Raw genomic sequence first — 17,246 nt, 5'->3', positions numbered from 1 at the left:
CCTTCGGTATTCCTAGTTGTGAATTTTGGGTGTCGGATGGAAACATAAAGATGGCTGCTGCTCAGAGTGGACTAGGGCCGCATGGAGATGCGGACTCATTGAAGCAGCCCAGATCCCGGAGGTAAGTACAGTATTGCGACTTTCACCTCGTTCTCGCTTTTGGTCTGGATTTCATCGTATGCCGGCTGTGGCAAGAGAGCGTGTGGTCAAAAAGGATGAAAGAGCTTGGTGCGAAGTTTTCGCTCAACGGCGGATGACTGCCATACTTCAGCCCTCAGTGTGTTGTCATGGTTAGCATGCAAGCTTCCCATCCTCGGTTTCTGCTGCGCTGCCCATGGATCATGTCGCGTGCGGAAGTCATCCGCGACAAGCAATGACTACATGCTGCACAGGCTGAAGGGAGAAATAAAATTGCTATGCATGAAAACTGCCACTTCATTGCTCTTTCGATGGCAGGTTTAATACCTAGCACCACCCCCTGCTATACTGTGAAGCGCTTGCCACATGCTTTCTGTCTTGCGTTATTAGTCCACCATACATAGCACAATGGCGACCACCATGGCGCTGCTGTCGTGCCTTTTTTTTAACATCAATCGGAGTTCGAATCATGACTGACTCGGGCACTAGCAATGGTACGCAAGAAGACGACAATCAAGATCAAATCGGCTCCAACAGTCCAACTCCTACCGGGATCTCGACGCCACAGCCCGATTTAGCGGACAAACGTCTGCCTTCCATAAACTCCAGTTATTTCCAGGTTGGTTCTCCCTCTGGTGATAAGTCCCGTTCCTCAAACACCCGGTCTTCTTCTGAGACTTCTATTTCCGCGCAAAACCCCCAGTCGGATACGTCCCCCACAGGGACACGGGATCGAGGTTCCTCACCCTCGGGCTCTTTCGTTATGATGGAGCGCCCTGAGGCTTCGGATACCCAGTCTTCTACCGCTTCGCCGGACCAGAGCCTTGAGACACACACATTGCAGCCGGAAACGTTGCCCCCTACGAATTTGCCTACTCCCCCCTACAGCTCCGCTTGTTCTCTTTTGCAGAAAGAATCGGATGAGGCTGAACTGGGCTCCTCTGCCCCAGACAAGGGCATGAGCTCCATATTCAATACTTTGAAGAATTACCTTTCCCCCTCCGGAAGCATGTCTTCTCCTGAACAAACGTCCCGCCGTCACACCTCTCTTCCCGTCTCAAGCGTCTCTGACGATCCAGTCCTTGCCTCCCATTTCTCCAATCCCTCCCTTCTTCCTGCTTCAGATGCGTTCTGTTTGCCGGATGCTCCCCTTCTCGAACACGAAAAACCACATGTGTCTATGTCTTCTGAGAACCTGGCGAAGCTAACTGGAACTGTGTCGGATCTCGTGCGTCTAAAGAGTACACCTCCTCTTACTCCTCGAGCAATGTCCAACGAAGGTTCGCAAACCGACAAGAAGCCGCCCACCTCATCCCCTCACCCGTCGGAACCTGCCCAGCCGCCGTCTGAGGAATCGGCGAATGCAGCCGACGAGATCGCTGGCAAGCTCAACGAAGCGTTTCCCCCGGAAAGAGATACTCCCTCACCAACTGGTCCCCCAGTAGCCTCGCTGAAGGGCAAGCTCTACGTGAACATATCCGAAGCTAGAGGGCTCCGACCTGGGTTCGACCCTTACGTTGTCTGCGTTTTTGAGTGGAATGAGGTCATCTCAAAGAGTGCTCAGGACGAAGAAGCGGCTACCTTGGAACGCCAACAGAAAGAGCAAGAGAAGTCGGACCGTGAGGCTGGACGCCCAATGGCGATACCCATGAAGAGTCGGCAAAGCAGCAACAACAGCGCACTCGATGGTGAGCCCCGGGGACGTGCCCCAGTAACCGACCCGCATTGGAACCACGAGGCGGTCTTGTACGTTCATTCTCCCGTTTACCCGTTAACGAAGAGTATGTCGCTAATTATCACATTTTAGTGATGTCTTTGGTGATCAGTCAGAGGTAGATGTCTCGGTGTATGATCGCAAGGATCAGGAAGCGTTCTTGGGTCATGTACGCCTCTGCATTAACCTGAAGGACGACAACAGCCGGCTAGAAGGGTGGTTTCCTTTGAAGTCCCGTGGCGCGGGTGACTCTCAGGTGTCTGGGGAGATCCACATGGAGATGCGCTTCGAGAGGACAGAAAAGAAGCAGGTTGGGCCGAACGACTTCCAAATCCTTAAGCTCATCGGTAAGGGAACGTTTGGCCAGGTCTATCAGGTCAAGAAGAAGGACACGCGTCGTATATACGCAATGAAAGTCCTGTCGAAGAAGGTTATCATCCAGAAGAAGGAGGTTGCACATACTCTGGGAGAGCGGAATATCTTGGTCCGAACCGCCATGGCGGCTTCACCTTTCATCGTTGGCCTGAAGTTCTCCTTCCAAACACCCACCGATCTGTATCTTGTCACAGACTACATGTCCGGTGGTGAGCTATTTTGGCATCTTCAGAAGGAAGGGCGATTCCAGGAGGCCAGAGCGAAGTTCTACATTGCTGAGCTCATTCTGGCTCTGCAGCATCTTCATGATCACGATATTGTTTACCGGGACCTCAAGCCGGAGAACATTCTGCTGGATGCGAATGGTCACATCGCGCTCTGTGATTTCGGTCTCTCCAAGGCCAACTTGACCCAAAACGACACGACGAATACGTTCTGTGGTACGACCGAGTACCTGGCTCCGGAAGTATTGCTTGACGAACAGGGATATACCAAGATGGTCGATTTCTGGTCTCTTGGAGTTCTCGTATTTGAGATGTGCTGTGGCTGGAGCCCATTCTACGCCGAGGACACGCAGCAGATGTACAAGAATATCGCCTTCGGCAAAGTTCGGTTCCCCCGGGATGCTCTTAGCACGGAGGGAAGGAACTTCGTAAAGGGATTGCTTAACCGGAACCCCAAGCACCGCCTTGGTGCCAAGGGCGATGCGAAGGAGCTTATGGCACACCCTTTCTTTGACGACGTCGACTGGCAGGCATTGGGCCGCAAGGAGGTGATCCCTCCATTCAAGCCAACGCTCAAGTCCGACACTGACACGTCCAACTTCGATCCCGAGTTCACGAATGCGCTCGAGACCAACAACTCACTCAACGACCGTGCAGCTGCAATCGCCAATGGGTTCATGCCGGCGTCGACGCCGTTGTCTCCCGGTCTGCAAGCCAACTTCAAGGGCTTCACCTTTGTTAACGAAAGCTCTATGGATCACCACTTTACCAATGAGCCTGGTGACCACATGGAAGAGGACACTGAGACTTGGCAACGACCTCAGCAGCCGGCAAGCACTGCTAACCACCGCATGAGTGGGGTACAGAGGACACACGAGGGCGGCGAGCCCGGTATCTTCAACGTTGATGACAATTTCGACATGTGATTATGGCCTGATGCATGATAATGGAGTTGTGATTTATGACTATTTTTGAACCTTTTTGCTTTGTACATGCCCTCGTGGGTGAATAGGGCTTAGCTGTTGTTACCTTTCGTTTCTGGTTTGCTATTCGTGGTTTACACCTTAGCTTTTGTTTATTTTTTTGCTATGGTAACAGCAGTATTAGTCCCCCGCAGTGGTTTGATCATATTTTGCTCTCTTCATATCTTTATCTCAATTTGCGATTTCCATGTCTTATTTCTTTTTCACTGGTCATCTGGATAGATGGTTGGATATACTTACTGATCAGGCTTGGCCTGCGCGGAAGGGACATGAGCCTGGTCCACGAATACTTGACCTCACATTTGCACTTTCTTCTTCCGTCAAACCTTGTGATATCCGGCAGTCGTCTGGCTCCATCGCCGGTCGATCCACGTGCTGCCTTGATTTTGCGGTTAGCTTTTGCGAACTCGTATTGGTCCTGTTCCCGAATCCTTGTCTTTCGCATGCGGGGAGTTACGAGCATAAGTGACAAACACACATAGTGGAGAGTTGATGCCGAGGCGTTTATTATCCGGCAGCATGGCGCAGGAAGGACGCTTGCTTGAGAATGACCGTTGGCTAGATTTGCCAACAATACACACGAGTTGCTTTGAATTGCTCTAGATCTACGTAGTATTCGATTCGTAGTTGCTATCCTGGATACCGACGACAAAACGGTGAGCGAGCGGCCTGTAGCAGAGAGGAAGCCCAGACCAGGACCAGGTCAACCCTAGACCCAAAACCCACGAAGACGGCACAAATAACCATCTGAAACACATCCATTATCAATCGGAACAAGCTGTGCCCGACGAACACGCCCTTCCCCTAGATATCACTAGATAGTCTACCCGTACAAAAGCCGATCTAAAATTATCTAGATAGATTTTCTCAACCCGACCCGACCCTTAATGGAGACTCGGATGAAACCGACCCAACAATCCAACATTGAACCTAAGTAAAGCCATGATTCATGGATGATGGATACCAATGCACTGGCCAGACCTATTTTTGTCCCCGAGACAAGACAAGATATGACTAAAAACTTGAATCTCCATTGAAACGAGACATTGTCTGACATACACGGAAAGAGTAGATTATTTCATTCACATGATTGGTAGGTAGTAGTATCTACCAACAATTGATCTGATCGCGCTGAGCTCAGATGGATTCCTTCGTAACTATTTATATATTTTGTTCAATTGTGTTGGAAAACTAATGTGTCAGATCATAGTAGTCATACACTATTAGACCCTACAGTGAAGAAAATAAAAAATAAGCAAAACCAAACCAAAATACCGAGCTGAAATGCGACGATGATGTGATCAGTGTGATAGCTAATTAGATTTGGATCAAAATAAATTAAGTAGCAGTGATGGTGATGATTTGTGTGAAGGTTCTGAGACAGGAACACAGAACAACCAATGAAAGTACTCTGGTGCGCTTCCTGACTCACGCTTTGGGGTTAAGGGATCACCACTAGCAGACTTTACTAGATAGGGTATAAATCTACTACTTAGTATACTAAATGCCTTGGTCTTGGGCTGGTGGTGGTCGCCTTGGGGGCCGTGCGGGTGGCAGATACATACTTCTTTGGTGTATAGTGGTGATGATCTTTTTCTTTGTTTTTATGGAGGATTGTTGGTTAGTAGTACGAATAGTGGGTGTCTTTGTTGGTGGTGGTGGACAAAGCAATTGAAGGATTGAAGGTGGATGAATGAATGATTTGATGAGATAAATGGGTTTGTCCAGGGTTGATCATTTGGTATATCAACATATATATTATAAGTATACACCCTTGTATATGATGTTTACTTACTAGTTATGTATTCCCCACGGATATCCCGAACCCAGTCCAATGCAGTTCGCATCATCAAACCTTGGCCGAATTTAGTTCCCCTGCAACCACACAGAAAAGGGAGCCAACGACAACCCCAAAATAAGCAACTCAGGGTGTAGATCACACTTCCCTTCGCAAAGTTCCGAAGTATCATATAAAGTAAAACACACACAAGCCAATCGCGAGACGGTTCTAAGTTGAGCGAAGCAACACTTGCAGGGGGGTACTGCAGCCACCACCACCGGACGGACGGCGCCACGGACCCCCTGACTCGAGGTGAGAACTTGAGTTACTTTGGGCGTAGTTCGTATGTGAAACTGGCTATCGTGTTTCCTTGTTTTCTTTTCTTTTTATGGCATTGTTGTTGTTTCACTGGATGTGTAGATGGTGATGGTGGTTGTACAGGGAGTGCTTATTTATACATCCATACAGGGGGAGGGGTTGGAACGGTCGGAATAAAAATCGGCCTGGTTGTACTTTTGTAGTACTTGCCGGAGGGGAGTGGAGTGTCATGCGGCATTTGTTTGGATCGGTTGGTTTCGGGATATTTGTGTAGTTATTTATACATTGGCATGTTTATGCGGTGTAATCAGTCCAGGATGAAATTGAAGGAGGGGGGAGAGGCTCGGATTTAAGAGGATTTGTATCTATAGTGTAGGTATCGGCTAGTAGCAACTGAGTGATTTTTATCTACATATAATGTTCAATTGTTGGGGTACAGCACTCGGAGTATATTGCCTTCATCTATCCATAATTATTAACCAATCTACATGACAAAAACGGGTGGAACGCATGAGACAGGTATCTCCGAGCGCGGTATGATTCCATCACCATCGTTGTCTGAGATTGATGCTCCAAAAACGAAGGCTGACTAACTGCAGGCAGCGTGTGTTCCCACAAACCCCCCTCATACGCACTGAGGCCTCTGCTACATAAACGGGTCCAACGCATCAGCCAATGAATAATGGACGGTGCGAGCCGATGGCTGGAAAGAGACCCATCGCCATGGAGACTAAGACGACTAAACGGGTGATAACGGTGGTTCGTCTTCAGGAGACGTGCTGCTGCAGGTTAGTTCGTTTTTTCTGTTGCCTGCGAGTCGCTGCATACTATGTATATACGCACGCACACACTCACTCACTCACACATATATAACTTTCATCTTTCCATCTATGTACATACCACTGACATTATTCACCCATAAACACGACAAATTACAGCTGCCTTCTTTCTCGTAATTTTGGTAAAATCCTCTCAGGACGGTGATCGTAAACAGCATCGACGTCATCCATCCATTGGATGGTATAAATAAACTTCAGTAAAAAGACCCCAACTACTGGATCATCAACCTTGTCCGGGGCAAGTCGAGCAAAGAGTAATAATGCGTACTGAAAAGGGGCTCTCGTAGCGTATCATCACCTCATCCATGCCGAACGAACCCTCCCAACTCGGACTAGCCTGTTTGTTCCTGACGCTAGCGCCAGCCCGGTCACTGCGCTAGACTCTACAAGGATTAGCCTTCATGCCTCGTTCCGCGGGTGTCGAGGCAATCCCCTGCACGGGATCCCATGGATTCGGGGCTGCCACCTCCTTTTCCTTCCTTCTTCCCACCCCCTCCGTCGTCATCCTTGACCCATCCCAAACTCTTGGTTCTGTTGGGTGGGATCGGAGCTACGGTGTGCTACCGTCTACACCATTAAATCAACAAGAAGGATGAGGAGGAAAAAGCCAATGCACGGTTTTCAGGCCTTTTGATCTACTGGTGATGATAATGATGATGCTCATCTGCGAAACATTTGCGGAGTCGCTCATCCTCCCACTGAATTGTCGCATCGTTACTTGTTTGGGGTGATACTACGGCCGCCACTACTGTCTCCAAAAGACTAACCCTCCAGCTAACGATTTAGTTCACGGGCCTCTGTCCGCTTTTGCAATGGCAGTTGAATCCTGGAGTCGCCCGACAGTTTCCTTCTGCTTAGTTCAGATTATTATCCTCCGTACGGCTGATGCAGCCCGTCATAACCGAGCATTGCTTCTTACTCCCCCCTGGCGATGGCTGCTCTTCCTTGGGTCCATCAGTATTGGACGGATGAATATCGGATGGAGTGATGTTTGAGCCGAAGTCTCCGCTTTTCCATTTCCAGCACGAGTCGCTGTGATGCCGATGCCCTGCAGTCTCACCACGGACTAGTGAACCTAAGATCCTCGTTCCTCCGGTGGGGACGATCGGCCCTCGACTGCCGTCCCAGGTCCTCCTATCTGGTAGTCCGATTACTCTTGACTACAGAATGTACACTCTCGGAGAAGTGGCGTGTTCGCGGTGGCCTGCCTCTTGACTTTCTCGTGCCATCAATGGTTTTGCGTTAAGCTCTTTTGGGCGTCCAAACTAACTTCAGCCGACCAAATGTGTGGTCCTTGATACTTGTTGGCGCCCGCTCTCACGCTACTGTTCCCCTCGTTCTCCTAAAATAGCGCCGCGCTGTCTTTTTTTCTTTTTTCCCTCTCGTTCTCAAGTACTTCCTTTTGGCCATCAGATTACAACTTTCGTTGTGATTTCTTACTGTTGCTTGTTGTGTGTCCTTCATTTTCGTTCCTTACACCCACACTCCTTCGTATATACACGCTCTAGCTGGTGTGTCTCTTAATTGACTATTCATACATTCCTGTGCCGTCCGTTCTTTTCGACCGTCGTTTCCCCACTCGAGCGCCTTTCCCCCTTTCCCTGTCTCCAACGGTCCTTTGCGCACTATTATACAGGCCACCACCACCACCACCACCGCTTTTCTTTTCCCCTCTACTGGCTCTCCCCTGTGCGCCTTGTCACGGTGCTCGTCAGATGCAACACCGGTGTTCATGATGAGTGTCGTCGCCAGTAGACCCGAGAGCGCTGCTGTGCCTTTCAGCCCCATTCCTCAAAGCGAATTTATACATTGCAAGGATGCAGCATATGCCGTAACAGTGCAGCCGGTCTCCTCTCGAACGTCATCAGTTTCTTCCTTCAAGAGCAATTACAGTGTCTCTACTGCCCCTACAGTCTACTCTCCTATCTCTCCCGCATCACCAGTTCGCGTATTCGACTCCGCTGCTTCTCTGGATAAGATACTGGAGTCGGTATTCAAGCGACTACCGCAAGAAGTCTACGATGTCATTCTTGATCAACTGGAACTTTTACATGTTGGCCCGAATCAGACCGGATGCTTAACATGCTTTCAGCGCGATTTGCACGCTCTTTCTTTGACCTGCCGGGCGTGGGAGAAGGGAGTCAGAGCGAAGTTGTGAGTATATTGTTATGCCTTCGGGCACGCCCTTCGTCATAGCGATTCCCACGTATGCTAATCAGATCATCTCCATCCAGGTATAACCGCATACATATCATTGGAAATGATTCACCGTCGCAGTTGAAGAAGTACCGGCTTAAGAGGGGAAGCCGCTTAAAGTTGCTCAGACGAACCCTCCGGGAGAGGAAGTTGCTGGCCAATCTCGTTCTGGAGCTTCGAGTCCCCCAAATGGACCTGTTATTCACCACCGTGAAGCAGAGCACTCAATGGCAAGAATACCGAGACCTAGTCGCCTCGGTCGTCATGGTGTGCCCGAACTTGGAACGATTGCTCGGCTTGACCATCCCGTACAACCATGAGTTCGATCGCCTGACACATGCGTTGTCTACACGTCGAAAGTTGAAGGAGCATACATGGGTTCTAGGAGAGGCCCCGGCGGTTTCTGAAGAATCCCCTCGCAGCACATCTTGCCCCTGGAGCCTGGGCCCCTCGCAAATGTTCGAGTTTCTTAACTACCATGTCTCATGGACTAATCTAGAGACGCTGATGCTTTATGGCGTGAACGAGAACAACGCCCTGGAACCGAGTATCTTCCTTCGCATGGTCAGCCTTCTGCCGTCACTGCGGAATCTTTGCATTTCCAACTTCGACGCAGATGCCTTTGCGGACAGCGCACTGCTGTGCCTACCGTCGCTGGAATCGCTCCGCTTGGAGAACCTGCCGGGCGTGACTGACTCAGGGCTGTGCCAATATGCCATGCGTCCGGAGTCTCACTCGCTCAAGACCCTGGCCCTTGTGGAGCAGAACATAGATTCGTTGCTTACGATTTCGAAAATCCTATCGTCTCTAAGACAATTAGAACGATTCAAATTCGTCCAGAGCAACAAGAACCCTACGCTGAACGCCGATTGGATCGTCTTTCAACCGCTTTTCGCCTCCTCGACCCTCCGATACCTGCATTGGGACGTTACGGGACCCGACTCTGCCGCCGGACTCGGCAGGCTCGATTACGCTCCGTTTGTGAAACCACCGCGGCATACAGAATCACCGAATTCTCATCTGGCTCAGAGTATTCTGTCCGTGGGCTTCCCTCGTCTTGAGGCACTGCGAGCACCCTCGGATATAGAACCTCCGGGAGTCCTCCAGGCTGTATGCCAGCCAATACCACGCGGACAGGCACTGCTCAAGCCGGACCGTTACAGCCTTCCCCGTAGCTCCCACGGCTCTGTTACGACCCGACCAATGGCCCTTCCCGCGGGAAACAATCTGACCTCTGCTCGGATACGAGCACAGACTTTTATCGATATGGCAGCGAAGGACACGGAAACCGGAATGCGGCTGCTCATCACTGATCACTCGGACTCGTACGTTCCAGACAATGCATTGGACGAACTTTCCGATGATGGGTCCGACCTGGACATGGACGAGTTCGGCATAGGTGGTGTGCAGCCTAAGAATGATGTCTTGCCCGACGATCACGAAGGTCCGGTCACAGTGTATGACTTCCGGATGCCAGCCTTCATGGGGAGGATAGGATCTAGGACAAGTGACAAGGACATCTCAATCCCAAGGTTTATCCTTCGTCCAGACATACCAGGGCAGGATGGTGATGGAGGTCTAGTTGATTGGAAACATGTGCTGGCCTCCAGCCAGTCGCTCACGTATGCTGCTGGAGTTGGAGTGAATTGCTTTGGCGGCAAGGGCCACACCAAACCGGCCCCCGAGGAGCCACCATCGCCGACATCAACTACAACCTCACGCTTTGGATGGGGCAGCATCGGCAGTCGGTCCGCGCTGGGCACCAGTCCGAACACCCCTACAACACCAGCGACGCCGATGAGTCTTTCGTCTACAACGGCACTCCCTTGGGACCGGGATACCTGCACCGGATCATGGAATTATAGCCACAAAAGTGGAAGGGACTGGTGGTTCCATATGGAACGAGACCGCCCAGGAAACGTCGAAATAGTCGACGTTAAGCGACTATTCTAGTCAGGTCGATGTACATCACCGGTGACGTGCATTTGGATTTTATTTTTTCATTGGTACTTTTATTTTTCTCAGGAATGGCATGCTATGGTACATGCTGTCTGTTGGTATACACGCAGAAACGGCGTTTACGGATTGACGGACGGATGGACGATCTCATCAATTGTGGATATTCTTTTTCTTTATTTCTCTGGACATGTTTCTGGTCTCGACATACCCGGTGCAGCAGGGGTTATTCCCATCTCTATCTCATTAATTGGCATCTCTGACACACTCTCATTTTGGTGATTCTCGCTTACCGCATAGATTCCCATCATCTGGGTCATCTCCGTCTAATAGTGTTTGGCGCACATGGAGAGAATCGCACCGGCGCGAGCAACGCATCTTACATAATGCTGCAGCTTTTGTTTATATTGTATATCCATGTGCCTTCGTTTGTACAACTTATCATCTGGGGTGGCATTTGTCGATTTTTACGTTTTTTGTTCCTGTGTACTTATAGTACTTACGTTGGTCAGACTGATCAGTACATATACCTAGTGCGTAATGCATAACTACAGACATCTAACAAGAACAATACTTCCACATTTATTAAATTATGAATATGTAGTATATTCTCGGGAACTTGTCATCTTTACAGCAAGTCGTTTGTTCATCTAAAGAACCGCAAGTATCCTCCCCTTCTTCTCACTCTCTAAGGTTCAGTCTTCACAAAACTGCAACAGAAAAAAGAAGTGATATTAGGTACACGCACAACCTACCACACCAATGTAATCCCATAAATAAAGAATGATACATAGACAATACCCAAGTGAGTGAAACAGACTGAAAGATGAAGGTAGGATGAGTAAAAAAATGAAAATAAAAAAGAATGAATGGGGCAAGCCGGGCTTGAACCGGCCACCTCCAGATCTTCAGTCTGACGCGCTCCCAGATGCGCCATTGCCCCATTGGTTGATATCTTGGACACGATAAATTTCTACATGAAGGTAGACAGGAGGTAAAGAAAACCCTATCTCTTTGGGAAGGCAATTGGGGCGGAGTATAGAGTAGGGAGGGTTGTTGGTATTTTCAAGGGGTGGGGATAGTATGTGGTTGATGGATGGTTATTTGGGTAAGTATGGGGTTCTTCATGTGGCTTTTTGCAGAACAATGAACAATAATAGGGGCAGGAGGATGAAGATTAGGAAATACAGATTTTACAATGTTTTACTTGTTCTTCATCTGTGTGCTTTGTTTGACTTCTCCCTTTGTCTTTCTCTTAGCGCAAACATACTTATGCTGAATATCTGTTATGACTCGTAAGATGGAGTGAGCTGATCACGTAAAAATAAGGTAGCTCAGTGACGTTACCCCTACTAGCAGCATATAAACAAACTGTATGCAGGACATAGAATATGTATTATCAAGCTACGAAGCATAAATCAATCAATCTGCTCTATATGACTGCTGCCATAAACACCCATAGCGAGTACTTCCCCTCATACATTCAAAGTCCTCAACAATGATCACTAATCAAGGGGCAATGGCGCATCTGGGAGCGCGTCAGACTGAAGATCTGGAGGTGGCCGGTTCAAGCCCGGCTTGCCCCATTCCTTTTTTTGTTTATTTTTCCGTTTCTCTCTACATTTTTTAAGCGTGGATATTGGTGCCGTTGGGGTTTAATTTGCATATTGTGGGAGAAGGCGATGTTGTGGGGGCTGTTATAGATTGCGCTAGCCGGACCTAGTTAGTCAATAAGTGTGAGGTCTTGGCTGGTTTGTTATGTAATTACTTAGTCAGTTGGTTGGTTGGTTGTGTGCCAGTGGGTGGGAGGTGTCCTTTTGTGCGATGGGTACGGCATCACTCAATTGGATATCAGAGACCGTGCTTTGTGTTCAATTGTGTGGTCTAGTCTACCTTGGAGTTTGTCTGTGATGAGCTTCTGGTGTTGAATGTATCGTGGTAGTGGGCTGTGGTATGGCAGAGCGGATTTCGCTGGTTTGGAGGTGCCGGCGGGTGGTGTGGTTTATTTAGACTTCTAGAGGGAGGGTGAGGTAGATGTAGAAAGTACTAAGAAGGTGTTGAATACTTGCTTCTGAAGCAAGGTAGGCACTGGGTGTATATTGAAGTGAAGCAACGAGCAGCATGCATCTAAGTTTGTCCTGGTGTAAAGCCTGATGGTTTCGGTTGGGACATTGACATGGAGCGAGCAGTCTGGGTGCCTGCTTATGGGGACATACCTGCGTCGAGTTGCAATGCAGCAACCTGGAAAGGTAGGGACATGGATCAGAACATGTCATGCTCTATAGTGGCATTAAATATACGCCCGTCAATATTACTGTATTGATTTCGGTGCAAGTGCCATCAGAGTAGTAGTCGGTCGACGGCGCCTAATAATTATATCCTAGTAAATGCCTCAGTATACATCCGTGCCAACCAACTCAAATACGCAATTACCCATGGATAACACCATTACAGTATGTTTAAAGTAATAGTGGAATAATAAGTACAAGAAATAGTAACATAAAGTGCAATAATGTCACACACAGCGTCCGGAATGGCCTCATAATGTGTACTTTTATTTCTGGAAAAGAGTCTACAAGAATAGTGAAAAACTTTCTTTTAATACATGATCGGGGCAATGGCGCATCTGGGAGCGCGTCAGACTGAAGCTCTAACTTCGGCCATAGGCTTCGTCCGAAAGGACGTCCCTGTTAATCTGAAGGTGGCCGGTTCAAGCCCGGCTTGCCCCATTCCTTTTTTTTTGGTTCTTTTAGGACACACGCATCGGCTTCCCACCATCCACTTCAACGCAATCTTCTATATGGGTCGGACCTTATTCTCCTTTCTTTCTTTATTCTTTTCATTTCTTCTTCGCTTCAACTGGGCTTTGTTTTTGCCCAGCCTCTTTATTTACTTCAAGCCCCTCAAACCCTCTCGATCATTGCTTGGTCTCCCATCTACTTACCGCACAAATAATCCAGACACCCTTAATTACATGACCGTCTACATCCGCTATCCAATATGCTTGTCTTAGTATTCTTGACATTATTTCGGAAATCCGCGAAATGAATAATTAATAAGCTTGTTCTAGAGCTGCTGTAGGTCCCTGCTCATGCGACCATTCACTCTCACATACACACAAAACAGCGGAAGCTGAGATTAGTCCATGTACTCACAGTTCGGATAAATTGTTTTGTGAGATCATGAAAGTAACACATGTTGGAATCCCAGATTGTTATGATGTTCTCCCTTCTCATAGTGCCGTCCAGGCTGCCGCAAGAAGAGAAGTAAAGGAGAGACAAAGAGGGAGTGCGTGTTCTACTATACAAGTATGTGCAGATACGACCGTGACTTGTTCTCATACTTCTACACGGATGGCTGGAAACATCCATAGCATATCTACTGACACGCACGATGAAATCTTATGTATAGTTTATATCGCAGCTTTCATGTTTTGTTGAACTGATGGCGGTTAGTGCTGATGGTCATGCACGTCTGCAGAGCAGCAGATCAACAGGGATACCCCGAGATCTGGGATGCGACTGCTACTTCTGCTATTCAATGCACATGTTGAGGTAATGGCTATTCAGTATAGCTAATGTTTTCACCAAGCCGAAATGGAATGAAACAAATAGAAGAAAAGCGGGAAGTCCATGTGCACCTGATGTAAACCTCATGAGTATGGTTAACTATCTCCAGACACGCTGGGCCATAAAACCATCGCCATTCCCATTCGTAGACGCAAGGGGACACGACAACTACCAGTCAAATCAAGGAACTACAAACCATCGAACAAAGGCGTCTGATACTAATCGGGATAGGTATCCTCTAACTCTTCAACGCTACTACACCACCCTCGTCTCATACCTAAGATGGTCTGGAAATATTTGGACAGCCCTGAGCTGTACCATAGCTCATACCGGCTCGAATGGGGATCTAAGATAGCCAAGCTATTGGATCATGCCAAAGTCCCCTACGTAGCCTGGGGAGATTTGATGAACGTGCACATGGTAATGCACATTGTGACTGTAAGGCAAACCCACCACCTAATAGGTTGAAGAAAAGAAAATAAAAAAAATATGAAAATGGAAAGGGCTAACTGATCGACAATAGAATCGTGCCCTTTGCTTCGTGGTTCCGGATGATCGCCTGGATGCCGCTATACGAGCATTGCGAGTTGCTGGTTTTCCTGAGAATCCTTGTCAAGTTTCATTCTGTGACTGGGCCAGCCCCCCCAAGAACCGAATGCCAAACCCGTGGCCTGACCACCACTTCCACCATTATCAAGAGGTAAAAGATCTTGTCTGGTCCGGAACATATACAGTCTGCTACCCTATTGGTCTGGTTCGGAAGTCCCAGTGGCTCTGGCTCTTGCCCGATCTTCCCCTTGACTTTCCTGAGCCCAATGACCCTAATTTCATGCTCTCTACAGACCGTCGTCTCCCTGACTGGGATATGGAGGGGTTCGGGAACTCCTTTTATCCCATAAAGCTGCTCACTCCGGCGCGATGGATAGAGTCATTATTCTGCCAGGAGATCAGAGATTCAAGTCTAACTGATGACTTGTCGGAACCTTGGCACCGACCTGTTAAAGATTTCCATGAACGACTTGCAAGACTACTGCATCCGGAATTATTTCATGTTGACCTCATCCAACAACCATTTCGCACCTTCTATAAGCTGAATACGAACTGGCGTCCCTTATCATTCCCCCTGATGGAATTGCTGATGGCCCGGTTGTGGGAAGAATGGCAGAAAGCTGGTTCTATGCCAAACCCTGTTTTCCCGTTCGATATCGAACGGCACAAGCAGAATGTCGAGAAGTTCAAACAGGCCTTTCCATATTCAGACAATAAGCTTAGCGAGATTTTGCGAAACGGTGTTTAGATCCCAGAGTCAGGTTTTCACTCAGTCACCCTCCCTCTTCTCCCTCCTTTCCAGTCTTACCACCAGAAAGTGTCTCAGCGAGAACTGTTCAAGTAGAGGATTAGGTTCAAAGACAGATGTATAGTCCTTGTGTGGAGCTTGAAAATATATCATTTTATTCTTTATTCTCTGAAGTTAAGTTGCCTCTCCTTCCGAGTTTGGCCTTAGTCAGAAGTACACTTCCTTATCCTAGTCCCTGAGGAAAAGTAATGAAACCCACCCCCAAGTTGCTCCATAAAGAAAAAGAGTGACGGGCAGGTAGAGACGTCTAATGACGTGTGCTAATAACGAAGGGAACATGTCACGCAAAGAAAGTAGCCCATGGCACTGGGGTATTGGGACAAGCAACTCTGGCATGAGACAATGAGTGAGGACCCATGAAGGCCCCGGAAAATATATCCGCACTTGGAGCTTGGTGAGAATAGCAGACACTACTACTACTACTACTACTAGGGTCTATGGACCTAGGGGGTAACGTATCCCTTATTTTCTTAAGCCGAGGTTGATTCTACGAATAGACGATATCATAATTGGCAGTGGCTTAAGTCTGGTGTTACCGCGTGCTACTGCATGAAACGGCCCAGAGCCTGCTTGGATGTAATCGGAGTCCTTCCTGTCATCTGCACGTATCAAGACCCTTGACAAAAGCACGCCAGGTGAAAGTGTGCTCCTTTTTCGCTCTCTACCTTCGAGACTCTTCATATAACCCTTTCTTATGCCGGACATCATCATAGGGTGTGATTGGAAAGTACCAAGCCCTTATTGTCATTCAATCCCAGCTCCTGTCCCATGCCGTCTCATCACAGCACACCCTACGTTCCCACTCAAACCCCAGCAAAAAGCAACCCACCTACAACCCGATCACTATCGAATAATGCTTACAAAAACTTAAGTAAGCTACCGAGATACAAAGCTGTTCTGTTTGCTTATCATCCTGGACTTCTCTTTGATGATCCTCGCTAGGAAATTGTTGCTAGTATCTTGGAGGCTCCACTGACCATTGCCACGGGCATGAGTTTACGTGGCAGGGTGGCAAACGCGGAAGACAGATTCCGATCCCATGCTGTTGGAGGTAATATAGTAAATCAAGTAGATTGACTAGAGGCTCCCTGCCTATCGCATTGCTTATACAGCAGCCCCCTTGAGGTCGGGCCGCTGACCGAGAACTGACACACTGACCACGGATATAGAACCGCCCTAGATCGTATGCCCGGATAGACTTGGAGATTGGGTAAAGATGAAGCTTAGAATAATAATTGGGTGAGGGATGGTCCGTGGTGATTACTAGTTTGGGCGGATGCTAAAGGTGGTCGGCGCCCAGTGCTCCTCTTGTCGAACGGGCCAGACACAGGGTTTATGCACTCCATAGCAGATTTGGTGACCAAAAACAGCTCCATCACCACGTGTACAGTCAGCGGCTAGACAGACAAGACATTTCTCTTCGCGCGGCTGCCGGGTTATGATTCCGGTAACAGAGACAGGACTTGAATTAGGACGATTGACTCCGTCTCGGCCGTCGACCCACCCTCTCAACCATGGAGCACCAAATGTAGCCAAAGACGCTTATGCGCCAAAAGCACGTCTGTAAATACGATGGTCAGGAGAAAATCGGCTAAAACAGGGCACGTTGCGCCCCATGGATCCAATTTCCTTGATTTGCTCCATGCCTCTGCTTCCTTCCCCCCCCTTCCCTCTCTCCCCTCATGGGGCTGGTCCCTGGCTCCTATCACGGAAATGGAGGGTGGGGACGACTTCAAGCTCGGTAGTTCTGTCAATTTGGGCTTTATACCGAACTGACACGATAGGCGGATGGCTTAT

At 48.5% G+C, this 17,246-nt stretch overlaps 8 protein-coding genes and 3 non-coding genes across 11 annotated transcripts; 8 read left to right on the top strand and 3 right to left on the bottom strand.

The window, feature by feature from the left end:
- Positions 1-50: 50 nt before the first annotated feature.
- Positions 51-3,377, top strand: An18g05380 (uncharacterized protein; the record flags this gene model as incomplete). The annotated part of the gene is made up of 3 exons (XM_059745828.1): positions 51-121; positions 628-1,900; positions 1,965-3,377. 3 exons carry the CDS (start codon positions 51-53, stop codon positions 3,375-3,377), a joined length of 2,757 nt encoding a protein of 918 aa, XP_059606604.1.
- A 244-nt stretch (positions 3,378-3,621) lies between these two features.
- Positions 3,622-4,147, top strand: An18g05370 (hypothetical protein; the record flags this gene model as incomplete). Its single annotated transcript, XM_059745827.1, has 2 exons — positions 3,622-3,796; positions 4,038-4,147. The coding sequence occupies 2 exons, from the start codon at positions 3,622-3,624 to the stop codon at positions 4,145-4,147; spliced, it is 285 nt and encodes a 94-aa protein (XP_059606603.1).
- Positions 4,148-6,231: 2,084 nt separating this feature from the next.
- An18g05360 (hypothetical protein) lies at positions 6,232-6,967 on the top strand (the record flags this gene model as incomplete). Its single annotated transcript, XM_059745826.1, has 4 exons — positions 6,232-6,320; positions 6,509-6,552; positions 6,647-6,738; positions 6,797-6,967. 4 exons carry the CDS (start codon positions 6,232-6,234, stop codon positions 6,965-6,967), a joined length of 396 nt encoding a protein of 131 aa, XP_059606602.1.
- Positions 6,968-7,225: 258 nt separating this feature from the next.
- An18g05350 (hypothetical protein) lies at positions 7,226-8,105 on the bottom strand (the record flags this gene model as incomplete). Its single annotated transcript, XM_059745825.1, has 3 exons — positions 7,226-7,531; positions 7,642-7,713; positions 7,851-8,105. 3 exons carry the CDS (start codon positions 8,103-8,105, stop codon positions 7,226-7,228), a joined length of 633 nt encoding a protein of 210 aa, XP_059606601.1.
- Position 8,106: 1 nt separating this feature from the next.
- Positions 8,107-10,520, top strand: An18g05340 (uncharacterized protein; the record flags this gene model as incomplete). Its single annotated transcript, XM_059745824.1, has 2 exons — positions 8,107-8,525; positions 8,606-10,520. 2 exons carry the CDS (start codon positions 8,107-8,109, stop codon positions 10,518-10,520), a joined length of 2,334 nt encoding a protein of 777 aa, XP_059606600.1.
- An 873-nt stretch (positions 10,521-11,393) lies between these two features.
- tRNA-Phe (GAA) lies at positions 11,394-11,466 on the bottom strand. The gene has a single exon. It is a non-coding gene; the product is annotated as a tRNA-Phe (tRNA).
- Positions 11,467-12,036: 570 nt separating this feature from the next.
- Positions 12,037-12,109, top strand: tRNA-Phe (GAA). The gene has a single exon. It is a non-coding gene; the product is annotated as a tRNA-Phe (tRNA).
- A 324-nt stretch (positions 12,110-12,433) lies between these two features.
- An18g05310 (hypothetical protein) lies at positions 12,434-12,872 on the top strand (the record flags this gene model as incomplete). The annotated part of the gene is made up of 4 exons (XM_059745823.1): positions 12,434-12,444; positions 12,544-12,577; positions 12,673-12,772; positions 12,859-12,872. 4 exons carry the CDS (start codon positions 12,434-12,436, stop codon positions 12,870-12,872), a joined length of 159 nt encoding a protein of 52 aa, XP_059606599.1.
- Positions 12,873-13,134: 262 nt separating this feature from the next.
- Positions 13,135-13,252, top strand: tRNA-Phe (GAA). Its single transcript has one exon. It is a non-coding gene; the product is annotated as a tRNA-Phe (tRNA).
- Positions 13,253-13,319: 67 nt separating this feature from the next.
- Positions 13,320-13,720, bottom strand: An18g05290 (uncharacterized protein; the record flags this gene model as incomplete). The annotated part of the gene is made up of 3 exons (XM_059745822.1): positions 13,320-13,382; positions 13,468-13,514; positions 13,639-13,720. The coding sequence occupies 3 exons, from the start codon at positions 13,718-13,720 to the stop codon at positions 13,320-13,322; spliced, it is 192 nt and encodes a 63-aa protein (XP_059606598.1).
- Positions 13,721-13,967: 247 nt separating this feature from the next.
- Positions 13,968-17,225, top strand: An18g05280 (uncharacterized protein; the record flags this gene model as incomplete). Its single annotated transcript, XM_001398945.3, has 7 exons — positions 13,968-14,077; positions 14,183-14,323; positions 14,398-14,530; positions 14,616-15,383; positions 16,416-16,500; positions 16,717-16,831; positions 16,922-17,225. 7 exons carry the CDS (start codon positions 13,968-13,970, stop codon positions 17,223-17,225), a joined length of 1,656 nt encoding a protein of 551 aa, XP_001398982.3.
- Between the last annotated feature and the right edge of the window lie 21 nt (positions 17,226-17,246).

The sequence above is a fragment of the Aspergillus niger genome (genome assembly GCF_000002855.4).
Source record: "Aspergillus niger supercontig An18".
NCBI lineage: Eukaryota > Fungi > Ascomycota > Eurotiomycetes > Eurotiales > Aspergillaceae > Aspergillus > Aspergillus niger.
The sequence above is the reverse complement of the archived record's forward strand: the minus strand, read 5'-3'. Positions and strand labels throughout refer to the sequence as shown.